Source organism: Anolis sagrei, chromosome 5 (assembly GCF_037176765.1).
Source record: "Anolis sagrei isolate rAnoSag1 chromosome 5, rAnoSag1.mat, whole genome shotgun sequence".
Taxonomy (NCBI): Eukaryota; Metazoa; Chordata; class Lepidosauria; order Squamata; family Dactyloidae; genus Anolis; species Anolis sagrei.
Genome location: NC_090025.1, coordinates 105,330,162 through 105,349,752, shown reverse-complemented (window position 1 = coordinate 105,349,752; position 19,591 = coordinate 105,330,162). Strand labels below are relative to the sequence as shown.

General features: G+C 42.6%; 2 protein-coding genes across 6 annotated transcripts in view; one reads left to right on the top strand and one right to left on the bottom strand.

Annotated features, from left to right (window-relative positions):
- The window catches only part of DOK7 (docking protein 7), a 39,441-nt gene extending 26,340 nt beyond the window's left edge, over nucleotides 1-13,101 (bottom strand). The window contains exons 1-5 of the mRNA XM_060778017.2: nucleotides 12,940-13,101; nucleotides 12,780-12,825; nucleotides 6,423-6,653; nucleotides 3,198-3,398; nucleotides 1,719-1,838 (exon numbers count right to left, since the gene is read on the bottom strand). Coding sequence (XP_060634000.2) covers nucleotides 1,719-1,838; nucleotides 3,198-3,398; nucleotides 6,423-6,653; nucleotides 12,780-12,825; nucleotides 12,940-12,996 — 655 coding nt within the window. The 5' untranslated portion in view covers nucleotides 12,997-13,101. The remainder of the gene's footprint in view (nucleotides 1-1,718; nucleotides 1,839-3,197; nucleotides 3,399-6,422; nucleotides 6,654-12,779; nucleotides 12,826-12,939) is intronic.
- Nucleotides 12,745-19,591, top strand: part of RGS12 (regulator of G protein signaling 12) — a 98,022-nt gene continuing 91,175 nt past the window's right edge. Inside the window, exon 1 of one of the 5 annotated variants that reach the window (XM_060778011.2) lies at nucleotides 12,745-12,924. The gene's annotated coding sequence lies outside the window, so the exon portion shown is untranslated. Of the gene's footprint in view, nucleotides 12,925-17,693; nucleotides 17,816-19,591 lie in introns of those variants that run through there. The other 4 variants (XM_060778013.2, XM_060778014.2, XM_060778009.2 and 1 more) reach the window with 4 other exon arrangements.

Genomic DNA, 19,591 nt, shown 5'->3' with positions numbered 1-19,591 from the left:
AAACATGGGACTGCCCATGACATTCGGTATTAAATATAATGATATCTCCCCAGTAATTCATCAACTATGCACCTCATTGGAAGGACTGTCTGCTATTTCTAGAAAAAATCACTTTACCAATAGATGAATAATTTTCTCAGTAGTCAAGATAATCCTCCTATTCATCCCATTTCTAATAAACAACTTCAGCTACAGAAAATACTGATAGAAATCATTGCTATACTTTCTGAAAGTCATCTGAACAGCTAAACTTGGGCTCTGCTTTCTGCATTGGCAGTAAGTAGGAGGTGAAATGAAAATTACCTTACTTTAAATCTTGTCCTTATTTGATTTTGTAGGATATGTCCTTTTAATCTAGATTTTAATGAATATCTGGCGATGTCTTAAAATACTTCAAACTGTGGGTGTTCCAATATTCTATGGCTTTTTTCAAATTTAAGAGATTAATTGTAGGTGGTTCCAGACAGAGAGTCATACTGCCCACATCAAAAGACATCATACAGCTATTTTTTCCCTTAATGGACTATAAAAACAGATGGAAAAAAACAATAGGGAAACCCAGGAGGACTGAAAGATGAAGACAGGGATTCCAACCTTAGTCTCCTAGTGTCTGAGTCTGATATTAAAACCTCTATGCCACGTTGACTCTCTTGTTTCATATTTACCAAAAGATTTCTTGTTAGAATTTGAATGGATTCCATATTGAAATTCCATCCATTTCTGCATGAGAGTATTCCGGGCTGTATGGCCATGTTCCAGAAGCATTCTCTCCTGATGTTTCACCCACAACTATGACAGCCATCCTCAGAGGTCTGTTGGAAACTAGGCAAGTGAGGTTTATAAATCTGTGGAATGTCCAGGGTAGAAGGAAGAACTATTGTCTGTTTGAAAGAAGTGTGAATGTTGCAATTGACCACCTTAATTAGCATTTAATGGCCTTGCAGCTTGGAACAATGAGGTCTAGCTAACACCTCCCAACAAAGGATCCCCCCAGGCAGCAACCAGCCAGGCTTTGAAGTCATAAGCCCATTAAATGCTAATCAAGGTAGCCAATTGCAACATTCACATTTGCCTCAAGCAGACAAGTGTTCTTTCTCCCACCCTGGATATTCCACAGACATATAAATCCCACTTGCCTAGTTTCCAACAGACTCCTCAACCTCTGAGAATGCCTGCCATAGACGTGGGCGAAATGTCAGAAGAGAATGCTTCTGGAACATGGCCATACAGCCTGGAAAACTCAGAACAACCCGATGTTTTTATAGTTTAAATCTTCTGCTCTGGGAGTTCCAAGTGGGAATATACACTCTTGATAAAGTTCAGTCTTCATGGAATTTTCCCCATCTATATGAAACACTGAATTTCTCTCAACACATGAAGGTATGTGTCCAAAAGATGGCTTGACAAGTTACTACCTCTTTTCAGATTAGTTTTACACTGCTTTAAAAATGGGTAAGATGCAGGTTCCCAAAATCTCTATTTAGTATTTTATATTTATATATAGCAAGATAATCCACAGCAAAACTAAATAGAAAAATATGATCTCTAGAACAAAGGGAAATGGCCATGGCAAAATGTACAACTCATTTTGACATTTAGTGATATTTATTGATTTTGATATTTTGTACTTTCAAGTCCTTGCACCTGGAACCTATCGTTCCAAGCACAACAAAATGTACTATTCCTTTAAGTAGTTACTCTATATTTCTTGTATTAACCTGGTAGAACAGGACGTAGGCCAAAAGAGCCTTTCATTGGAGAGATGCCATGAACAATGCAGTCAAAAAGAAAACTGATCTTCTCTCCTTCCGTGCAAGACAGGAAAAAAACTCCAGCCCCTGCAAGAAATCAAAATACTTATGATTTTTCTTGAAAAAGGTACAGGATAACAAATTTATGCAAAGTGTAAAGCATTCACAAAGGCGTACAAGGAAATCAAAGGGCATACAACAGCAAATATGCTAGTTCCTGGCAAATACCGCATCAGGCAAAACATGTGGAGCAATTTAGATTCTATGCTGGTCTGAGTATTGCTTCATTAATGATCTTAATTATATACAACTGCATGCATCTTGTGATACCTTGAAGAAGTTCTTAGGCTGTGTATTATGTTCTGATCCTAGAAATATCATAACAGTATTGATATTTAAGACTATTGCTTTGATACCGAGGCTAAATCTTATAATGGGGCAGGGAAGTGTTCAAGAGGCAATTTCTTATGCTAGTGCTGTATACTAGCTTAATATTTTCATGGACTGCTGCTTTGATAAAGCATAACAGATTATAGGACTTTGTCCTGGTGAATAGCTAAACATATAAAAAAATCAAGTATTTAAAGCACCTTTTCATACATTTTCTGAGACCTGGAAGCCAGAAGGGAAAGGCCTAATCTTCAACGAAACATCTTTGAATTAACTGCTTTGTGTAAAAAATTGCCAGCATTCCATCAATATGAATATGCCTGTATTTCTTTTTTGTATAGGTATATTCTAGAAATGAGGCCAAAGTCAATTTTAAGAAAGCATTTGTTCTCAAAAATAATCTACATTTTTAAAATATGTACTATACTAAAGTATGATATTCTACTGCTTTTTTATGCTCGTGTTTCATATAATAGAAGAGAATATGCCAAAATCTGGAAAATGCTGGCTTTTAAGGCTAGATCATCTCTTTCTTGCATTCTAAGCCAGAACTAGGGCAGTAGTTAAAAAAAATTGAATCGGAGAATCCCAATATGTAATCTGATAAATTGTGGGACTGCACAATTCTCTTTTTCTCAAAGTTCAGCTTTCTTGAGCAATGTCTTGGTACTAGCTTAGGAATTACCATATGTTGTATCAGGCTGAATAAGCAGCACTCGCAATTTTGCCTTCACCCTGTTAATATACAAACCTTGTATGGAGATTCTCCACATGAGTAAGAACACTGAGTGACCAGCTTTCCTGCATTTCATATTCTACAGCTTTTTTTATTCCCCAGGCTCTCAGATTGCCTTTCTATTTCTCCTGTATATTTAGAATCACAGTCAGCACTAACATAGAGAGCAACACCATACACACAAAAATGCACACACACACACACAAAACCAGGTGAGGGAGGATTCCAAATGTATAAACATTTTAGAAAGCCATTTACAGCTTGGCATTGTTTGAATCCTTTCTATAATCAAATAGTGAAATAGTCAAATAGTGACTTACAGAAGCCACATCGAGTTCCACCTTCAAAGACAAATCCGTTAGGAACAGCTCCATACCGCCGCAGATCTGAGAGTTTCCACTGCCCCATAATAGTAGGTGGGTTGTCCCTTACTAGTACTAGAATATCATTGCAGAAGTGAAGAGTTGCTGGACCACTTTCCAGTTTAGTTCCTGGTGCAACCACAACATGAAACCTGTGAACTTTCAGGGGAAAAACAGAGGTGGAAAACTGAAGTGACAAGGAACTGAATTAAGTTTTTTTAAAAAACAAACAAACCCTGAAATATTCATATTTTGCAAACATTTATTACAAGACTTAACAAAAAGAGTATCAACTAGCATTTAATCACATTAAAATACAAGGAATATACTTTGACAAATGGAAAGAAATATACACAGAAGGAAAACAAGATTACTTTAAGTTAAAATAATGTGTCTTTGCCCAACACAGTGTTTTGCTTGGACAGCACGTTAAATCTGTTTCTCTCCTTTTAAAAAAAAAATGCTTAAGCTCTTTTATAAATATTGAGAGTCACATGTTATTTGGACTCTGAATAATCCCAATTAGGCATAGGTTACAATTTGATCACAATCAAGATCAAATACACTTTACACAGCACAAGCGATATTGACAATGCCATCAATCCTGTAGGATAACTGAAAAGAATTATGACTCTTGGGGTTTTAAGGAGTGATCTGATGTGGTTACCAAGTTACAGTCTGTCAGAGAATCTCAGTCTCTGTCAAGATTATATTTTCTCCTTAATTTGACAGTTTCCTTCTTCCAATTTAAAACAATTCATTCTCCTACAGTAAAGCCTTGTGGAGCCAAAATAGCATAACTCATGAGCATGTGGGACGTATCAGCAAACCTGAGAACATAAAGTTTTGCAGAAATGTTTTTTAAAAACCACATTATAAAAAACCAGAGGGTAAGTCTTAGAATTGCTCAAGGAGGCCTGAGAATGGTCACAGACCACAGATTGGTGACTCAGTGACAACAAGGTGGAGAACTGAAAGGCAGGCGAGAAAAGAAATGGAATGGATCATCCTGATAGATGACATGGCTGGCTGGAATCCTAAACAGGTGCAGCCTACCACAGTATGAAGCAACAGCTGGCTGAAACCTCCCATTCCTTCTTTGCTATCTTGGCAGAGAACTCAACATACCTTCCATCAATTTTGACTGAAAGCACTTGACATAAGGGAAAGCACTGGGCTACAAGTGTTAAGGCCATAGCATAACCTGCTTTATGATCTAAGGAAGGAGTGAAAATAAGATCAGCCAATGCACTTTGACCAATACAAAAGTGGGCAAGTTGGATATGTGTATGAAGCAAAGGCCTCAGATTATGATCTCAGGGTATAGTTTGATTCATGACAGGAGAGCTGACCCATCGTGTATAGTGGTGCCCTGAGCTCTCTAAGGCTTTGTAGATTAAAAGCATTTTTTAAAGGGGAAAGAAATGTAAATGGACTTTTGCCAGGCCAGAACAGATTTTATATGCTTAGAACTCCAAGGTTCATGCTTGAAGTGCTTTCAAATTCATAGCATCATAAAACATTTATTTTGCTAATATGGAACCCCAAGAACAATTATATGCTTAATTAATTGTGCATATCCTCCAACTTTATAACAAAGGGGCTTCTATCTGGAATACACAGATGGCTGTTAGATGCTCCCTACAATCTACCAACGAATGTTACAATATGGTGGAAATCAGAGTTTAGCCGACTGAATGAAATGGGAGTGGCAGACTCTTTTGGCATCCTATGGGGAGCAGGATCTTAATCCATTCGGATCTTACTCCTTGTAAATCTTCAGGCTATTGATAAGCTTGAACCAATCCTAGCTTCTATATTCACAAGTGGCTCTATTGCTCTCCAGCTGAAAAATTCTGTATGGAAGTGCTAGAAATTATATCAAGAATGACAAAAAGGCTGCTGACCAGCTGGAACATGTGCAAAGGGGGAAACCAAAATATTAAAAGGTCCAGAAACCATGACCTATGAAGACTGGCTTAGGGAACTGGGTATGTTTATCCTGGAGAAGCTAAGGTTAAGATATGACATGACAGCCACATTAAAATATTTGAAATAATCTCATATTGAGGAAGGCAAAAACTTGTGTCTCTCTGCTTCAGAGTCTGAGACACAAAGTAATGGATTTAAAAGATATTCCACATGAATATTTAAAAGAACTTCCTGACAGTAGGAGCTGTTCAACAGTGGAATATGCTGCCTAATATTATGGAGGCATCTTCTTCTATGAAAGTTTTTAAACAGAGACTTTATGTCCATCTATCAGGCATACTTTGATTGCATATTCCTGCATGGCAGGGAGTTGGACTGAATGAACCTTGGAACTGTCTTCCAAATTCTGTGATTCTGTGAGTCAATATATACATGTTAAAAACTTGGTTGCATTCAGATCTCCTCCTTTAGTGTGAATCCTAAAGTTTCAAAATTCCACTTACATATTAAATCACTTGGTAATTCTATCTATCTTGGAAAAGTGTACAAAAGTATCTAGCAGACAGATTTTATAAATGTGACAATGCTCAAAAACTTGGAATGCTAGCGTGCAGAATTTTTAAAATGATCAGGATAGTGAGATTTTCATTTTCTGTAACTGCATTTCCAAATTCTTCTCAATAAGCTGCTTCTTTTTTTCCCCTATTGTAATTGGGGTTGATTAAGCAAGCAATCTCTGTGGATTTCAGTGGAAGATACTGGCAAAAACACCTCTGAGTATTTCTTGCCTAAGAAGATTCTGTGAAATTCGTAGTGGCACCAAAGATAAATAGCTAACTTGAAGACACAGCGGTAATTTCAAGACATTTTTGTTGCTTATTCATTCAGTCTCTTCCAACTCTTCGTGACCTCCTGGACCAGCCCACACCAGAGGCCTCTGTAGGCCATCACCACCCCCAGATCTTTCAAGGTTAAAAGGACGAAATCAGAATCGAGCTTTTGCCATAAAAGGATCAAATAAGAATCTAGCTTTTGATCTAGGGTACACCCTGCTCACCTAAGTATTATGCTCCAAATCTAGTGGAAGCACTAGATTTGGATCATTAAGCTATGAGCCTCCACATGTCTGTGTACTGGTAAATAAATGTCAATGTTGCAAAACATTGCACTCTTAGTGCTATGCCCTTGAAAGTTCTCACCACTCAAGAAAATTGGGGTTCATGTAACAATGAACTGAGAAGAAGAGATTACCTTCACCAAGGCAGTAGCGGATGCGTACATCCCAGGCATGCATAGTTTCCTTGTTCTCAAAGCCCAGCATCACAACTTGAGTCAAGCAGATGATGGCAAGTGTGTGGTTCAGACCCTCATAACAGAGTCCAGGTTCCAAGCCACAAATGTCTTCCAGTGTTACACTGCTCCGCTCCTTCAACCCCTTTAGTCGCTCATACTTCTCCTTGTACACCAACAAGAGTAAGCAATCTAAAAGATGGAAACATATAATCAAACACAGTGCAAATATATTGCTGGGTTTAAAAAATCCCCTTGCCACTTAGACAATGACATATTACAAGTAAGCACAACACAAGGAAAATATGGTAATTACGGGTACTCTAGATGATTCAAGAGAGCAAATATCATCACAGACATCAACCTCAAGGACAAAAAGGCAATCTGACACTGCTCATTATCACCTTGAATCTGCACGTTAAGACAGAAACTAACTACAGGCAGTCTCCGAGTTACAAGCATCCAACTCACAAACAACTCATAGAGTGTGAGACAAGAGGACTTGAGAAAAATCTACCCCTTGAAAGGGAAATTCACTACTGAAAGAGTTATCATGGAGATAAAAATACTTCGGGAAATAAAGCCCGATTGCTCACTGGAAGTTGGAATATTAGAGGCAAAGATGAAGTATTTTGGCCACATAATGAGAAGACAGGAAAGCTTAGAGAATACAATGATGCTGGGGGAAATGGAAGGAAAAAGGAAGAGGGGCCGACCAAGGGCAGATGGATGGATGGCATCCTTGAAGTGACTGGCTTGACCTTGAAGGAGATGGGGGTGGTGACGGCCAGCAGGAAGCTCTGACTTGGGCTGGTCCAAGAGGTCATGAAGAGTCAGAAACGACTGAACGAATGAACAACAACAACACACTTTAAAATGTACCTGTTCGACTTAAAAACAACCTACAGAACTCATCTTGTTCTTTATTTGGAGACTGCCTGTACTTATTCTGAGAAACACTATTTTTCTTCAGAGAAAGAGGAGGGAGACCATCTGATGTCTTTTTTCCACTGTTGACATTTCAAAGAACTGGTCCTCCTTTCACATACTCACTTACAGTGCAAAGCACTCTAGTGAACACTGAATTTTAATACTTTAAATGTATAGGTCATCTCACTACAAAATTGCTATTAAAGAAGTTTCCAATTGAAGTAATTCCCCCCCCCCACCCAGTTTTTGAGATAAAAGACATTTTGGATATTATTGATAAAATGTCAAAAGAAAGATTTACCCCAAAACAAGATGTGGCACTACCAGGATGACAAAAGTTGTCTCCATCTCGCACCCTGATCCAAAAGAAGATTGTCATTCATCTTTAAATTTCTTCTTCTAAATAATAATGAAAATAATTAAGAGTACTACTCTTCTTCAAAAGAAAACAGGATGGCTTCCAATACAAATCTGCATCTTCACATTCCACTAAATGAGATCAAACAGATGCCACAATATCAGATAAGATGGTTCTCTTCACCTCATCCCTTGAATTATTCTTTAAAGAGGCTCAAAAAGGTGTTTGATTGGCTTCATTGTGAGTTTTGTTCTTCTTGCAATTCTTGGATAAACAAGTACAATTTTTACAAAATTTAAAACTCTCAAGACAACCAGAGATATTTTCCCTTTCTATAGGTGTCCTGAAATATGAATAACCTTTTTTGAAGCATGAATTTCAGCTTTCTATAGGTAAATTTTAAAACATGCCCATAAAAGCACCATAAAAGATGTCTCTGAACTATTTAAATAAATTTACAACAGTCTAGTTGAGATAAATAGTACAAAAGAATACTTCCATCTTTCTTGTATCTACATGCATGTTATTTAAAAGTACAATTTAGTAAAAATCAAGCACATGTTAACACTCCATTTCGAAGATTAATGTAACCTTCAACTCAAACAATGATTTTGACAAAGCAATTGTAACCCTTATCTTATCGGAGAGCTGTAATAGGAAAGCCTTTGGGCTTTCTGCAATCCAACAGGGCAGAAGAAAGAGAAAAATTCGGTTTCTACATCCTTTTATCCTATTATTTGGTTGTTTGCCTCCTTTTCTTTAAAGCTAATTCCTTCCTATTGAAACCAAATGGAAAGATATGTATCTGCAAGAGCTGTAGGAGCCAGCTACTGTGGGAGGACAGGGGGAGGCTGGAAGAGCTGTTGTCCTTTTTAGTCTCCAGTGTCTCTGAGTTTCCAGTTCTCCAAGTCTCCCCAATTTTAGTTATCACAGTAAGGGGTGTATGTTTTCATAGAAAGTTGGAAAGCAGAATTTGATGTGAAGTATTTTTCTCAGATATACAATATGAGACTTCATACCAAAGGACAGAGGACTGTAGCACTGTATAATAGAATATAACCTTGTTTTGTACTCGTCCCCCCCCCCCCGATGTATGTATTATTTCTGAACTGCTGAACTGTGTTGAACTATATGGATCAGTGTTGATGTGACAAATGTTACATATGATTTCAAGGAGTGTGACCACATGCTGACATAGCTAAGAACCCTAGAAAACACCCAGGTCTTGATTGGCAGCCAAAAGGACCCAGCACTTTCAAAGAGAGGAAGGAAGAGACTGAGATTGTATGAGGTAAAAAGGATACCCACCACTCATCACAGAGACAGAAATTAGCTGCCAAATTACAAGGGAGAAGGAGAGGAAACAATCTTTACCATGCTAGCGAGGGCAAAAATAAGAGACATTTGCTGTTTAAATACAGGGACAAATGGAGATTATCACGTATCCTAACAGAACAAATTTAAAAATCAACAGGTTAAAGCAGAATCAGCCAGGGCTTCTTAAAGCGTTTTCCACTTGTGACCCCTTTCTGCTCAAATAATTTTACCCTAGGGTATATAGGTATATAAATAGGTTAAAAATCAAACATTTACTGGTAATAAATCAGTATTTGAAAGGCTTGCTAAACAGGCTGATTTTCCCCTTTTACAAAGTAGAGCTGAAGTATCTTCTGCAGTCCACTGCAACTACTGCATATTGTTGTTAGCAGATTTGTGTAAATATCTAAAACACTAGGCAGCATTCAGAAACCATTTACTGTTGCCAGTGTTGTTGTGATCCCCATTTAAGGTCAGGACACACAGTTTAAGATGTGGTGAACTAGATCACTATGTTTTAAACCGTGGGCCCTGGCCACAAATGGGATCCCCTTGGATCAGTGTAGGTACCCCCCCCCCCCCCCCCCAAAAAAAAATAAATTGGCAACAGGAAAAGTTTTCTGAAGGTCACTTAGTAGCTGTTGCAGACATTTACATGAATCTGTTGTGCTGTGTTTACAGTGGACTCTGCAGAAAGTGTTTCTGCTGTGCTTCAAATGGCCCTTCCACAAGCCATAAAACCCAGAATATCAAGGTAGATAATCCACAATATCTACTTTGAACTGGGTTATCTGAGTCCATGCTGCTATATAATCCAGTTCCATGTGGATTTTATACAGCTGTATGGATCATTTATACAGCTGTGTGGGTCATAAAGAGGAAAACCAGCCTGTTTAGCAAGCCTTACATATGCTGATCAGTTATCTGTAAATAACAGATTTTTTCATACCTATTTTACCAATACATAGACAGTCTCCAAGTTACAAACAAGATAGGTTCTGTAGGTTTGGTCGTAAATTGAATTTGTATGTAAGTCAGCACAGGTACATTTTTAAAGTGTAACTCCAGCCATTCATACACACATACACATATGCACTTTAGATATCATAGGGAAAGGTTAACACCCCTGTGTTGTTGCTCTAGCTATCTGTGGGCCCTTCCAGACAGGCCCTATATCTCAGGATCTCATCCCAGGTTATCTGATTTAAACAGGATTATATGAGCCCCTCTGCAATATAAAGTGAGGGCCTTCCACAAAGCCCTATATCCCAGAATATCAAGGCAGAAAATCTCACATTATCTGAGTGTGGACTCAGGTAACCCAGTTCAAAGCAGATAATGTGGGGTTTTCTGCCTTGATATTCTGGGATATAGGGCTGTGTGGAAGGGTCCTGGGATAAACAGAAAACCTGGGATCAGATCCTGAGATATAGGACCTGTCTGAAAGGGCCTTGTGCTTCTGTTCAGAAGATTTCACCTCACTTTCTTTCCCCTTGATAATTAGAAAAATGTGGCTTGTGGAAACAATATTTGGTGAGAAAGCTTTGGTAGAGACACCTTTTCCCCATGATAACTCATTCAGGAGCGAATTTCCATTCCTAAAGAGAGATTTCTTTCATTTCCTGTTGTCTCAGCCCTTCGGAGTTGGGAGTGCTTGTAGACTACTGGTTCCTAACCTGTGGTCTGTGGACCACCAGTGGTCTGCAAGAACAAAAATATGGTCTGCAGCTTCACCATTACTACATCGTTGCCTCGGAACAACACAGGAACTAGAGCAACTGGTCTCGTGGAACCTTCTTGTAGTGCCGAGGCAAAGGGGATGTCAGGAAGGGAGTGGCTGACTACTCATGAAAGATTTCTGCTACCACACCAGTTCTAGATTATTGAATATGGTTTTCTGTGGGTGAGCAGATGGCATATATTCTGCATCAGAAACTAGAGCTGGTGTGGTCTATCCAATGCAATTTTCTGAATCAGCACCCCAAATAACAAAACTGAATCTAGTTAAAGAAAAACTGATTCGTAACCCTTTTGGCAGTAATGTTGGAGAATAGTCCCTGGTCAAAAAAGGGTTGGGTCTACTACTGTAGACCTATACAAATGTAAACTTGTCCTGTGCCAAAAGAGGTTGTGGGTGGAAAATGTTAAAGTTCTGAAGGTCCTTCCACACAGACATATAACCCAGGGCAAAGCAAATAATGTGGGATTTTATTCAGCTGTGTGGAATGGTTAGACCTAGCTGCAAGAGGTAGAAAGGCCCAATTGAGGACCCTTCCACATGGCCATATAACCCATGGCCCTTCAACGCAGTCCTATATCCCAGAATATAATGACAGAAAATCCCACAATATCTTCTTTGAATTGGGTTATCTGAGTCTAGTCATGTTTCTCAACCTGGGGGTTGAGACCCCGGGGGGGGGGGGGGGGTTGCAAGGAGGTGTCAGAGGGGTCACCAAAGACCATCAGAAAACACAATATTAGTCATGGGGGTTCTGTGTGGTAAGTTTGACCCAATTCTATCACTGGTGGTGGGGTTCAGGATGTGCTTTGAGTGTAGGAGAACTATAAATCCCAGTAACTACAACTCCCAAATGTCAAGGTCTATTTTCCCCAAACACCACCAGTATTCACATTTGGGCATGTTGAGGATTCATACCAAGTTTGGTCCAGATCCATCATTGTTTGTGTCCACAGTGCTCTCTGGATGTAGATGAACTATAACTCCAAAACACAAGGTCAATGCCTACCAAACCCTTCCAGTATTTTCTTTTGGTCAGGGGAGTTCTGTGTGCCAAGTCTGGTTCAATACAATCGTTGGTGGAGTTCAGAATGCCCTTCAATTGTAGGTGAATTATAAATTCCAGCAACTACAACTCCCAAATGACAAAATCAATCCTCCCCAACCCCACAAATATTCAGATTTGGACGTATCGGGTATTTGTGCCAAATTTGGTTCAGGGAATGAAAATACATCCTGCATACCAGATTTTTACATTATGATTCATAACAGTAGCAAAACTGCAGTTATGAAGTAGCAATGAAAATAATTTTATGGTTGGGGGCCACCACAACACCAGGAACTGTATTAAGGGGTCGTGGTATTAAGAAGGTTGAGAAACACTGGTCTAGTCAGATAATGTGGAATTTTCTGCCTTGATATTCTGGGATATAGGGCTGTGTGGAAGGGCCCCCAGAATATCAAGGCAGAAAATCCACAATATCTGCTTTGAACTGGATTATCTGAGTCCACACTGCCATATAACCCAGTTCAAAGGGAATAGTGTACAGCTGTGTGGAAGGGCCCTCAGAAGCACTTGCTTGGCCTCTAAACCCAAGACTTGAGCATCCGGGACCCGTGCGTCCCAATGCTGCTTCTGCCCCAAGCAGAGCCGGTGGGCCCCTCCTCCTTCCCCAATAGCAGCGCGGCCCCTCCCCTCCCCTCCACCCTTCAATGCCCTCCTTCTAAATTTAGCCCTGATTCCCCGCCTGCGGGCCAGGCTCATAAAACTGAAGAGGGGGCGAGAAACCGGCGCGAGACCGGCAAGGGCAAGGCAAGGGCTGGGGAAGGGTCTCCTCCCTCAGCTTTCCTCGTGACCCGGAGGAAGGCTGAGGGAGGCGCTCCTTTCCCCACAGAGGCGCCAGGGGCCTATCTGCCTCCTCCAAGAGAACCCCCCCCCTTCCTTCCTCGCTTTCCCCTCACGCGCCGGACTCACCAGCGACCGGCGAAGGCTTGCGCAGCACCGCCCACCGCGTCTTCCACTGTGGAGAAAGAGAGAGAGAGAGGCATTGGAGGGGGTAAAGGGAAAGTGAGGGAGGGAGAGAGGGAGAAAAGACCCTCCTGCCCCGTCCCCGGGAAAGGTGGGTGCCGCGGACCTTTTTTCCATCTCTCCACTTGAGCTGGCCCTCCACCACTACCGCGGAATCCGTCATCTTCAGTCATGATTTCCGACAGCTGCGGCTGGCGCGGCGGCGGCAGGGTCACTTTCAAAATAACTTTATTGGGTCACTGCTGGCCGAGTGGGCGTGGCCCCGAGGAGTAGGGGGCGGGGCCAGACCCCTCCCTTCCCTTGCAGGACCCTGAGCGCTCAGTCCTGCCTGAAAGGTGGCCGCGGCTGTTCCCTTCCTCTTCTTGTCTCTCACTCTGGGCCGGGTGGAGGCTTCTTTCTAGAGCAGTGTTTCTCAACCTGGAGGTCGGGACCCCTGAGGGGGTCACCAGTGGGTTTCAGAGGGGTCACCAAAGTCCATCAGAAAACACATACTTCTGATGGTCATAGGAACCCTTTTGTTAGAGAAGGCTAAAGATCTCTCCGTCTGTCCTTCTCTTCCTTTTTGGTGTTGGTGAACTACAGCTCCCAGAATTCAAAAATAGCCTCCCCAACCCAGGCATGTGGCCGGGGGCTTCAGCCTCCCCCCCCCCCCCCGAAATTCTCATGGTGGTTCGCGAAAAGGCCTTACTGGTGCATTATGTTATGTTTATTCATATCATGATCTGATCACCATACTCCATCTGAAGATTCCATCTGAACACAAGGAAGAACTTCCTAACTGTGAGAGCCGTTCAGCAGTGGAACTCTCTGCCCCGGAGTGTGGTGGAGGCTCCTTCTTTGGAAGCTTTTAAACAGAGGCTGGATGGCCATCTGTCAGGGGTGCTTTGAATGCAACATTCCTGCTTCTTGGCAGGGGGTTGGACTGGATGGCCCATGAGGTCTCTTCCAACTCTTTGATTCTATGATTCTATGATACTCAATATATCCCATATGCATGGAGGTATTGGGGTAATGATACAAAATGTTTGCTAGGGTAGACCCTCTTTCACTCAGACTTAGCCCCCCCCCCCCCCCCAATCAAAATCCTGACTACGGGCCTGCCCAGTGGCTGTCAAGCAGCAGATACTGTGAATTTTGGAACTGGTTTGAGGCCACCTTCCATTATAATGTGATTACCTTCCTGGCCTCAAACCTCCTCCAAATATGTCTAACCATCTGCACTGCAAAACTAATTTTTCCCAAACTGGTTCCAAATCAACCCAAATGGTCAGTGAAGATGTGCCCTTTCCTGGCTACGGGCCTGCCCTAACCCCACCAGCAGGCCCGTAGCCAGGATTTCGTTTCGGGGGGGGGGGGGCTGAATTTTTTTCAGGGGGGGTTTTGGGGGGGCTGAGTTTTGGGGGAGCTGAGTCTGAGTGAAAGAGGGTCTAGCCTAGCAAACCTTTTGTATCATTACCCCAATACCCCCATGCATATGGGATATATTGAGTATGGTGATCAGATCATGATATGAATAAACATAATAGTTTAAATAATGCACCAATAAGGCCTTTTCGCGAACCACCATGAAAATTTCGGGGGGGGGGTGAAGCCCCCCGAGCCCCCCCCCCCCTGGCTACATGCCTGCCCACCAGTATTCAATGCTGGCCATGTAGGTAGTGTGCTAAGTTTGGTGCAGATCCATTGTGGGCTGGGTTCAGAGTGCTCTTTGATTGTAGGTGAACTATAAATCCCAGCGAGTACAACTCCCAAATGTCAAGGTCTCTATTCCCCAAACTCCACCAGTGTTCTGATTTGGGAATATTGAGTATTCATGCCAAATTTGGTCCAGTTCCATCACTGTTTGTGTCCACAGTGCACTCTGGATGTAAATGAACTACAACTCCAAAACTCAAGGTCAATGCCCACCAAACCCTTCCAGTATTTTCTGTTGGTCGTGGAAGTTCAGTGTGCCAAGATTGGTTTAATTCCATCACTGGTGAAGTTCAGAATGCTTTTTGATTGTAGGTGAACTATAAATTCCAGCAACTACAACTCCCAAATGACAAAATCAATCCCCCCCCCCCAACCCCACTAGGATTCAAATGTGGGCGTATCGGGTATTTGTTCCAGATTTGGTCCAGTGAATGAAAATTCATCCCGCATATTGGATATTTACATTATGATTCATAACGGTAGTGAAACGACAGTTACGAAGTGTTGTTGTTGTTCATTCGTTCAGTCGTCTCCGACTCTTCGTGACCTCATGGACCAGCCCACGCCAGAGCTCCCTGTCGGCCGTCACCACCCCCAGCTCCCTCAAGGTCAGTCCAGTCACTTCAAGGATGCCATCCATCCATCTTGCCCTTGGTCGGCCCCTCTTCCTTTTTCCTTCCACTTTCCCCACCATAATTGTCTTCTCTAGGCTTTCCTGTCTCCTCATGATGTGGCCAAAGTATTTCAATTTTGTCTCTAGTATCTTTCCCTCCAGTGAGCAGTCTGGCTTTATTTCCTGGAGGATGGACTGGTTGGATCTTCTCGCAGTCCAAGGCACTCTCAGAACTTTCCTCCAGCACCAAAGTTACGAAGTAGCAACGAAAATAAAGTTATAATTGGGGGTCACCACAACATGAGGAAGTGTATTGAGGGGCCGCAGTATTAGGAAAGTTGAGAAACCCGGTTCTAGAGCCTAGCTGTCGTCTTGCTCACACCTCTTTCAATTTTCCTAGTTTCCAACAGACCTCACAACCTCTGAGGATGCCTGCCATAGATTCAGGTGTAACGTCAGGAGAGAATGCTTCTAGAACAGTAGTTCTCAACATGTGGGTCCCCAGATGTTTTGGCCTTCAACTCCCAGAAATCCTAGCAGCTGGTAAACTGGCTGAAATTCCTGGGAGTTGTAGGCCAAAACACCTGGGGACCCACAGGTTGAGAAGCACTGTTCTAGAACATGGCCATACTGTCCGAAAAACCGACAACAACCCTCTGCCTTTTTGTTCTGACAAGGGGAGAGTTAGGGTCCTTCCATATAACCCAGGCCCCTTCCACACAGCTGAATAAAATCCCACATTATCTGCTTTGAACTGCACCTGTAATTTGGGAAGTCTGATCTGGCCACAGCGGCCCACTCTCTTGTCACATCCCAAATAGATTACTGCAACTCGCTCTACGTGGGGTTGCCTTTGAAGACTGTTCAGAAACTTCAGTTAGTCCAACGGGTGGCAGCTAGATTACTTACTGGAGCGTCATACAGGGAGCATACCACCCTCCTATTATGTCAGCTCCACTGGTTGCCGATCCAATTTTGAGCACAATTCAAAGTGCTGGTTTTGACTTATAAAACCCTATACGGCTCAGGTCCAGTGTACCTGTCCGAACGTATCTCCTTCGTCCCACCTCAGAGTTTAAGATCTTCTGGGGAGGCCTTGCTCTCAGCCCCGCCTCTGTCTCAAATACGCTTGGTGGGGACAAGGGACAGGGCCTTCTCAATGGTGGACCCCTGCCTGTGGAATTCACTCCCCAGGAAAATTAGGTCATCTTCATCCCTCTTCACCTTTAGAAAGAAGTTAAAAACGTGGATGTGGGACCAGGCTTTCGGGTAATTAGGCGGACAATGACAATGTTGACAATGGCTTGGAAATGGACTATGGATAAGTTTGATGAAGTATCCAATCACAGAATTTGGCTAAATAACGACCACCAGACTGGTAATTCTTAGTAGATGTTAATTGTATTGTCTTAATGTTTTTAACTATTTATAATTATTGATTGTTATGTATTTTATTATGTATATATAGAGGCATTGAATTGTTGCCAACTAGAAGCTGCCCTGAGTCCCCCTCCCCCCCCTGAGTCTCCCCCCCCCCCCCCCAGGGGATTGAGAAGGGCAGGGTACAAATATTCAAAATAAATAAAATAAATAAAATATGGATTTGTGGACTCAGATAACTCAGTTCAAAGCAAATATTGTGGCATTTTCAGCCTTGATATTCTGGGTTATATGGCTGTGTGGAAGGCCCCCTAGAATATCAAGGAAGATAATTCACAATATCTACTTTGAACTGGATTATCTGAGATCACACTTGCATGTAGTCCAGTTCAATGTGGATTTTATTCAGCTGTGTGCATTTTTGGCCTTGATATTCTGGGTTATATGGCTGTGTGGAAGACCCCCTAGAATATCAAGGCAGATAACTCACAATACCTACTTTGAACTGGATTATCTGAGATCACACTTGCATGTGATCCAGTTCAATGTGGATTTTATTCAGCTGTGTGGAACATGATTTTTGTTCCTGGGTTATCAATGTCATTTCCTAATTGGTTTTATCTTAAACACATGAAAAAAAGTGTATTAGACTATAAAAACTTCGTTTGTGCAGCACATTTTGCTCTAGTTTTTCTATTAATATCTCATCCAGGCCCCTTCCACACGGCTGAATAAAATCTCACAGTATTTGCTTTGAACTGGAATATATGGCAGTGTGGACTCAGATCACCCTAGGGCCTTTCCACACAGCCCTATATCCCAGAATATCAAGGCAGAAAATCCCACAAAACTGGGTGATCTGAGTCCACACTGCCATATATTCCAGTTCAAAGCAGATAACGTGGGATTTTCTGCCTTGATATTCTGGGATATAGGGCTGCTGGGATAACAAGATGCGGCGGGCGGAGAGGGAGGACAATAAATGGTTTTGAACATTTATTTGAAACAGTTATTTCCCAGCATTCTTCACGGTTTCCCTAGGAAAAGGCATGGCGGGAGCTGTAGTCTTTCCAAATATAGCGGCCTGGGCTCTGCGATGTCCGCCACGGTGACTGGTCGGGCCCGCCAAGGAGCGGGTGATTGATGGCTGTGGTCAGCCAGTGACTGACGAGGCGGCGGCGAAGGCGGGCTCGCGGGCGTCCTCGCGGGCGTCTCCCTGGCAACCGGGCGGGCCAAGAGTTCGCCTTGTTTGTGTTGGCAGAGGGGCTGCCAGTGCGGCCTTCCAGCCCCGCAGGTAAGGACTAGGGATGCGCCGCCGCCGCTGTGGTCCCTCCGCCTGCCTGGCCTGGCCCTGTTCGGGAGTTGGGCCTGGGACCCCGCGGAACTATGGCGGGCGAGGGAGTGCTGTCGGCAAACAGGAGCCTGAAGGGAAGAGGAGGAGGAGGAGGAGGAGGCCGCTGCCTCTGGACAATGTGGCCTAGGCACAGGTTTTCGTAGAAACCAAAAGCCCTCAGTTTGACAGGCCTGCCTGACCTTCCCTAACGTGGAGGCATTCCCCTTGCTTTTAGCCGTAGTGCATCTACACTCTGGAATTAATGTACTTTGATACCAGTTTTTAAACTATCATGACTGAAATGCAGTGACATCTTGGGAGTTGCAGTTTTGCAAGGCCCAGAGCGCTCATTGCCAAAGCTACATCTCCCAGGATTCCTATAATTGAGACTTGTGAGTTGAAGTTGTTTCTATTTGTATTAATAGACAGTGCCCAAGTGACCAACAAGATCGGTTCTGTAGGTTTGCTCTTAAGTTGAATGTGTTTGTAAGTCAGAACTGGTACATTTTTTCAGTGTCATTCCTGCCAAAGATATATATCTTTTAGCTTTGGATAGTATAGGGAAAGGTTAACACCCCTGTGGTGTTGGTTTGGCTTTCTGTGCCCCTGTTCAGAAGATTTCATCCCACTTTCTGTCCCTGTGATAACTGGATTTTTAGAAATGTGGCTTGTTGGGTAAACAAGGATTGGTTGTTTTTTTTTGTTGTGTCAGGAGCGACTTGAGAAACTGCAAGTAGTTTCTTGTGTGAGAGAATTGGCCGTCTGCAAGGACGTTGCCCAGGGGACGCCTGGATGATTTGATGTTTTTATCATCCTTGTGGGAGGCTTCTCTCATGTCTCCGCATGAGGAGCTGGAGCTGATAGAGGGAGCTCATCCGCCTCTCCCCGGATTCGAACCTGCAACCTGTCCTGCTGGCTCAGGGGTTTAACCCACTGAGCCACCGGGGGCTCTGGATTGGTGAGAAAGCATAAACTGGTGCGCCAACTGCAACCATTCCTGAAGAAATCTGACTTGATCACCGTGGTACATGCCTTGATTACATCCCACCTGGACTACTGTAACGCACTCTATGTGGGGCTGCTTTTGAAAACAGTTCAGAAACTTCAGTTTGTTCAAAGGTCAGCAGCTAGGCTGTTAAGGGGAGTGGATATAAGATAACATACTACCCCGCTTTTAAAACAGCTGCATTGACCCAATCAGTTTCCAGCCCGATTCAAAGTGCTGGTTTTGATCTGTAAAGCCCTTCACGGCATCAGTCCAGATTGCCTGATACGTAGCGTTCTGAGTTCCTCAAGTTCTGAGTTCCTCATACACCGGGGAAGGCATTAAGATCTAGTGGGGAATTGCTGGTGTCCTCAAGAATTCACCTAAAGATTGCTAGAGAGGGGGTCCTTCTTGGGAGTGGCTCCCTCTTTTTGGGAGATTAGATCTGTACCCTCTCTGTTAGCTTTTATGAAGAGCCTAAAAACCTTCCTTTTTAAGGAAGCTTTTGCAGGAAACTAATGATAATGACATTGAAAGGTTAAGAAGGCAATTCGACTTCGTTAGGTATTATCAGGATGGTTTTATCAATCTTGTTGAGGTTTTATAAGGGTTTTACAGCATTTGCTAATATTTATGGTTTCAACTTGTTCTTAACTTTTATATTGTATATTTTTAGTGGCTGTAAGTCACCCACCTTGGGCCGATGATTGGGGAAAGGCGGGGTACAAATGTCAAATAAATAAAGTTTCAGT